This window comes from Pteropus vampyrus, unplaced genomic scaffold, assembly GCF_000151845.1.
Source record: "Pteropus vampyrus isolate Shadow unplaced genomic scaffold, Pvam_2.0 Scaffold23, whole genome shotgun sequence".
Lineage (NCBI taxonomy): Eukaryota > Metazoa > Chordata > Mammalia > Chiroptera > Pteropodidae > Pteropus > Pteropus vampyrus.
This window is the reverse complement of record NW_011888804.1, coordinates 1,209,556-1,215,005: the sequence shown is the minus strand read 5'-3', so window position 1 is coordinate 1,215,005 and position 5,450 is coordinate 1,209,556. Positions and strand designations below refer to the sequence as shown.

Here is a 5,450-nt window from a genome sequence, read left to right as displayed (position 1 = left end):
CCAGCCCCGCAGGGCAGGATCAAGTGAAGTTTTTTACAGCGGCCGGAATCCAGAGCCTTTGACGCGTGGTTCGGTGTTCGGCTGATGGTACTCACCGCCGTTATTAATTTGGCAAACTGGCGTTTCTCTCCAATTGCAGCTACATCGTCACAGGTGACATAAAGGGCAGCATTAAGTTCTACGATCACACGCTGGCCATCGTTAACTGGTACAGCCACTTCAAACTCGGCTCCATAAGAACTCTGTCCTTTTCGAGGACCCCGGCGTCTCCTCCCACCGAAAAATCAAACTATCCTCCAGACTGCACTTTAAAAGGTGACCCTTTTGTTGTAAGGTGAGTCGTGAATGAATCTAGTCGTTCGAATGGTCAAAGAAGATGATCGATGTCTTCTTAGTTTTCGTGCGGGGGAGCGTTCGCCTTGCTCCTGGCATGTGATGGTGGGACCTGGGTCTCCTCGTCGGTCCTGTCCCCGGCTTAAAGATGGATCTCCTCGGCCAGTTATAACCGCTAATCATTTTTTAAATGAAACATTATTTTCACATTAAGAATCTTTAGTGACTGGGAGCAAGAGAGGGCTTCTCCCTGAGCTCTAATCTCTGCTCTGCTCAGCATCCTCTGCTGTAGGTTGGTCTCTGTTTTTGAAGCTGAGTTTGTCCTAGCAGCGCTAAGGTTAAAGGCATTTGGTAATTAATAGCCATAACATTTCAAGACGGAATTATCTGAGCGCCTGCTTAATTACCCTTGCAGTATTTTGCCTGCCCGTCTGTATGTGTGCACCAAGCTCCATATTTGCATACACAAATGAATATTTGCATGTGCAGATTAGCTAATTGTACGACTGACTGTCCATCTGCATACTTAATGACTCAATTTACATGTAGAAATGTGGGCTTTTTCACTTGCAAATGGAAGGGTGGTGGGTATTGGTGGTATATTTTTGGAGCTGTTGGGTTAATAATGTCGCTAAATTACAGACGACAGAGGCGCGTCCTGTGCAATTAGAAGCGGGGCAGCTGGGGTGCCCCGTTCCCCGCGGACACTGACACCCTGCGGCCTTTCCCTGGCAAACAGGAATTTCATCATTGGAACAGCTGACGCGACAGTGTACCACTTGGCGGCGGATGGAACCAAACTTGACAAGTTGTTTGTAGAGCCCAAGGATGCCATTTGTGCCATTTCCTGCCACCCGTACCAACCCCTCATCGCCATTGGCAGCTTCTGTGGGATGATCAAAGTGTGGAATTATGAACAGAAAACATACCTTTTCAGCAGGGTCTTCGAGAAGGGGTTCGGAGTGCAGAGTCTAACCTACAACCCGGAAGGTATTTTCATTTGATTTTATCAGCCCGTCTGAGGTTCCAAATCGAAACAGAACCCAAATGGCTGCGGCCTTGGCCGTCACGGCTCCAGCAAGTTTACCTTGACCCTACCACCCCCCCAGCCACCAGCAGGCTGCATGAGATGCCTTCTTCTCCCTCTGGGCTTAGTACCTACCATCTGAGCGCTCATCCCAGAGTGTCGCACCCTTCACTTATTTTCGGCATCTAGGGACCTCGTCGGTCACATTCATCGCTGTCTCCCCGGTGCCTAGAACAGGGTCCAGCACGGAGCCAATGTTTCTTGAATGAATGAAGTCCCTTTTGATCTTCGTTCCCTGGCTTGTGATTTCAGGAGCCCTTCTTGGAGCCGGCTTCACGGAGGGGACGGTTTACATACTCGACGCAATGTCCTTAGAAAATGAAATCTCCGAGCCTTTCAAATACTCCAGAACCAACGTGACTCACATAAGCTTCTCCCACGACTCCCAGTATATGGCGACCGCTGTAAGTGCTTTCACCGAGACCCGTCCGGTGGCTTAGCAACCTTATTTAAAGCCGAAAGAGAGAGGGGCTGGCGGGGGTTGGGGGCGTGGTCTGGAAGGAGGTGACTGCCAAAGGGTGCAGGGTTTCTTTGGGGGGGCGAGGAAAATGCTCTAACATTGTGATGAGGGACATACAACTCTGTGAATATACCAGAGCCCGCCAAACACGACAACTTTAAATGAATGGTGCCGCGTGTGAATTCTATCTCGGGGAAGCTGTTAGGAAGAGAGCCAGGGGCTGCGGGGAGTGACCAGGGCCTCAGCCCTCCGAGCTCGGGGGCTGCCGCCCCGACGGATCGCTTTGGTTTCTTGGTGTTTTGGACCCTCTCTCTGCCTCCGTGTGTTCATCCTTCCCTTTCGTTTCTGACGAGACCGCAGGCTCGTTGATCTCCGAGCAGAGTCTCCGTGGGTAGTTTGGATGCTCTTCCTTCCTTCCGTCTCTGAATCGGGTTCCTGGGCGTGAAGACCCTCGGACCCCTAATCCCCCCCTTCCCCCCGGTGGCCTTGCCTTGGTGCCAGGGGTGGGGGTGGGGGGCTAAACCGCTGTCCCATCTCCACCGCGGCCCGGCCTCTCTCCTGGTCTGCGCCCGGCGCATCTGAAGGTCCCAAGCCGCCCTCACCCGTCCGGACACCGCCTCAGTGTCCCTTCAGGCTGGTCTCGCCCACTCTCTGACCCTCTCAATGTCAGCCATCATACTTAAAAAAAAAAAAAAATCCAACGTACCTTTTTTTGTGTGTGGCTGGATGAAGAGAAGGGAGGACCCAGGCCAGAAGAGCCAGGGGCTTCGACAGAGAGTCGGAAGTCGGGGGGACTAGAGAGATCAAGACTGTGGTGCTGGAGAAATACTCTCTCCCCTCACCGCTCTCGAGAGTTACCTGCTTTTTACCTTAATTTTCCCATTTGCAAAACGGGTGTTGTTTTACTACTCGCTCCGAAAGACGAAGATTTCTTTTTGGGTAAAATATCAGGATAAAATAATGTGAGCAAAAGTAGTATGAAAAACATAAGGATGATTTTGAAGTGGCAGAATTTAAGGAGGAGTAACTTGGGCTCTTTCGCTCACCTGCAGGACGCAAACTTCACCGTGGCCGTGTACAAGGTCAGAGTCAGGAACGGACAGAGGGTCTGGGAATATCTGGCGCGGCTTCGTTCTCATCGCCAAAGCATCCGGAGTCTCCTGTTCGGGGTTCATCTGGACAGCAACGAGCCGAGGCTGCTGAGCCTCGGCAAGGACAGGCTCTTGGTGAGCTGCTCAGTTTTCATTCACCTGGTCACCGGGACCCGTTTGTCCGATTACGTCCCTGGCATCTGGCGGAGAGCCGGGCGCACAGTGTGGCTGTGCGTGTGTGCGTGTGTGTGTGTATGTGTGCGCGTGTGTGTGCATGTGTGTGCATGCGTGTGTGTGCGTGTGTGCATGTGTGTGTGTTGGGGGGGGAGTGAATGTACAACGAAGCGGCATGAGCCCCTCCGAGCTGGCACTTGGCCTGGACACGGCTCTGACGTCACGTAGAGCCTCACGTGATGGCTTCTGGGGGGAGCACGCCGGGCTGCAGGGAGGTGGTGTCCCCACGGCGTGGAGAACTCGGCCACCCTCGCCCCTCAGTGTACATTTGGAAAGCCATCACTCAGCTACTAGAGGATGTGAGATAAGTGGGAGAGGTAGGGACAGTGGCAGATGTGATGTTACGTGATCAAGCCAGAAGAATTCAAAATCAATCAATCAATTAATCAATCTATGTACCTATCTATCCATCTTAACTTCCTTCCCTCCCCTTCTCTCCTTCATTATATCCTTCTCTCTATCCAGCCACCCATCCATCCATCCATCATCCATCCTGGTTTGGCCACCAGAACTACCTGTGGGTAAAATTCAGCAGGCTGCTAGTTTATGAGTGTCAAGAGCTAAGATTTAGATATGAATTAGTTGCCAGCCTCAAAGAGTTCCCAAGATACTGGGAAGCGAAACAGCAGAACCGTAAGAGTTCAGGTTTTACAGTCAGTCGGACCTCACCACTTCTAAGCAGTGTGACCTCGTGCAAGCCGCTGGACCGCTCTGAACATCTGTTTCCCCATCTGTAAAATGGGCCCAGCAGTACCACTTTGCAGAGGGGGGGGTCGTGAGTATTAAGCAGACCCCATCATGGTCGCTCGCCGGGTTGAGGGTCTAGACAGGTCTTCTCCTAGGAGGCTGGATGACGTCTCCCCTGGTTAGGACTGTTGGCTGACGTCGTTTGGCTCAGTCTTCACAAGTGTCCATCCGGGCTCCTCTGTAGATAGAGTACAATCTCCTCAAGAGCTGCAGAGACCACCTGGAAGTCCTGGACATCCACCAGACCGACCAGGGCAACTACCCCACGTGCATGATCTGGTACCCTCCGCTCACCAAGGAGCTCTTCATGCTCGTTTGCAACAGTGGCTACAAAGTGAAACTTTTTAATTCTACCACAAAAATGTGCAGGTAAGCCGCAGGGCTTCCCGCTAACCTGGCGCGGAAGTCCATCTCCCGGCCCCCGGCCTCTCGCGAGTCCCGGTCGGCGAGCGGCTCGGCCGCCATTGCCGTCACTCACGTTGCAGTGGAGGGAACTGAGGCAGCTTCGAGGTAAGTCATTGTCACCCAAGGTCAAATGGCCGGGAAGTGCCCGAGGCAGGGTTCTGAGCCCAACACCACGCAGAGACGAGGTCCCCAGACCTCAGTGCCCGAGACTCAGTGAAGGAACCGGAAAAGTGGCCGGTGCCCTAAGACGTCTCCTGGTCTTCCCTCGGGGACGAGAACAGGTGTTTCCACGTGATTACTGCCGGGCGTCTGATTTTTTTCCTACTCTTGCTTCTTAAGGGAGTTTTCGAGTTCACCCGGTTGCAACCCTGTGTTCGCTCCGTAGTTCCCGAGCCCCCGCGCAAGCCGGGTGCTGTTCCAGGTGCTGAAGGCGGCAACGAACACGAAACCGTGTTTCTGTCGTCCCGGGCTTTGCGTGTCAGTGGGAGAGCAGGGTTTGCAGGAGAGGCCGGCCTGGAGAGCCACACCGAGGGCAAGAGCCCATGGTGCTTTAAAGCCATGAGCCGAGAGAAGCTTCCAGAAGGGAAGGGTAGATAGAGAAGAGGCCAAAGGACCAAGCCCAGGGCACCCGAGGCTCGGCACCTTTGAGCAGCATCCTGCATCCCGACATCCGTCCGCGTCGGGGGCCGGCCTCCTGTGCGGCTCGGCCTGTGGGTCCCAGGGTGTGCGCCTCACGACAGACGGAGACTACTGTACACCGTCCCCGTGCCCGGCTCATCTTCCACAGCCCCGCACAGTGTTAGCCCACTGGGGTTCAGAGAGGTGACAAAACGAGGTCCAATAGCTGGTCAGGGGAGGGCGGTGCTCGGTGCCCGAACCCAGCTCTGGCTCTGTCACCTGCTCCCAGGCCCCAAGGCGGCCCTGGAGTTGGGGTCCTCCCTGGCCAGGCCTAGAGCACAGCAGCTTCCCCTGCGGGCGTGGCTGGGACGAGCGGGGGCACCGAGGCAGGAGGAATAGAAGTGAGGCTGCCTCAGTGACCCGCTAGATGACTGGCCAACAGAAGCTGGCCCCCTGCTTGAGCAAGGTCGTTTTT

At 54.4% G+C, this 5,450-nt stretch overlaps 1 protein-coding gene across 1 annotated transcript in view; it reads left to right on the top strand.

The window, feature by feature from the left end:
* The window catches only part of WDR66 (WD repeat domain 66), a 65,177-nt gene that overhangs the window by 25,974 nt on the left and 33,753 nt on the right, over window positions 1-5,450 (top strand). Inside the window, exons 10-14 of the mRNA XM_023528150.1 lie at window positions 140-334; window positions 1,073-1,323; window positions 1,673-1,824; window positions 2,933-3,106; window positions 4,137-4,321. Of these exons, the coding sequence (XP_023383918.1) occupies window positions 140-334; window positions 1,073-1,323; window positions 1,673-1,824; window positions 2,933-3,106; window positions 4,137-4,321 (957 nt within the window). The remainder of the gene's footprint in view (window positions 1-139; window positions 335-1,072; window positions 1,324-1,672; window positions 1,825-2,932; window positions 3,107-4,136; window positions 4,322-5,450) is intronic.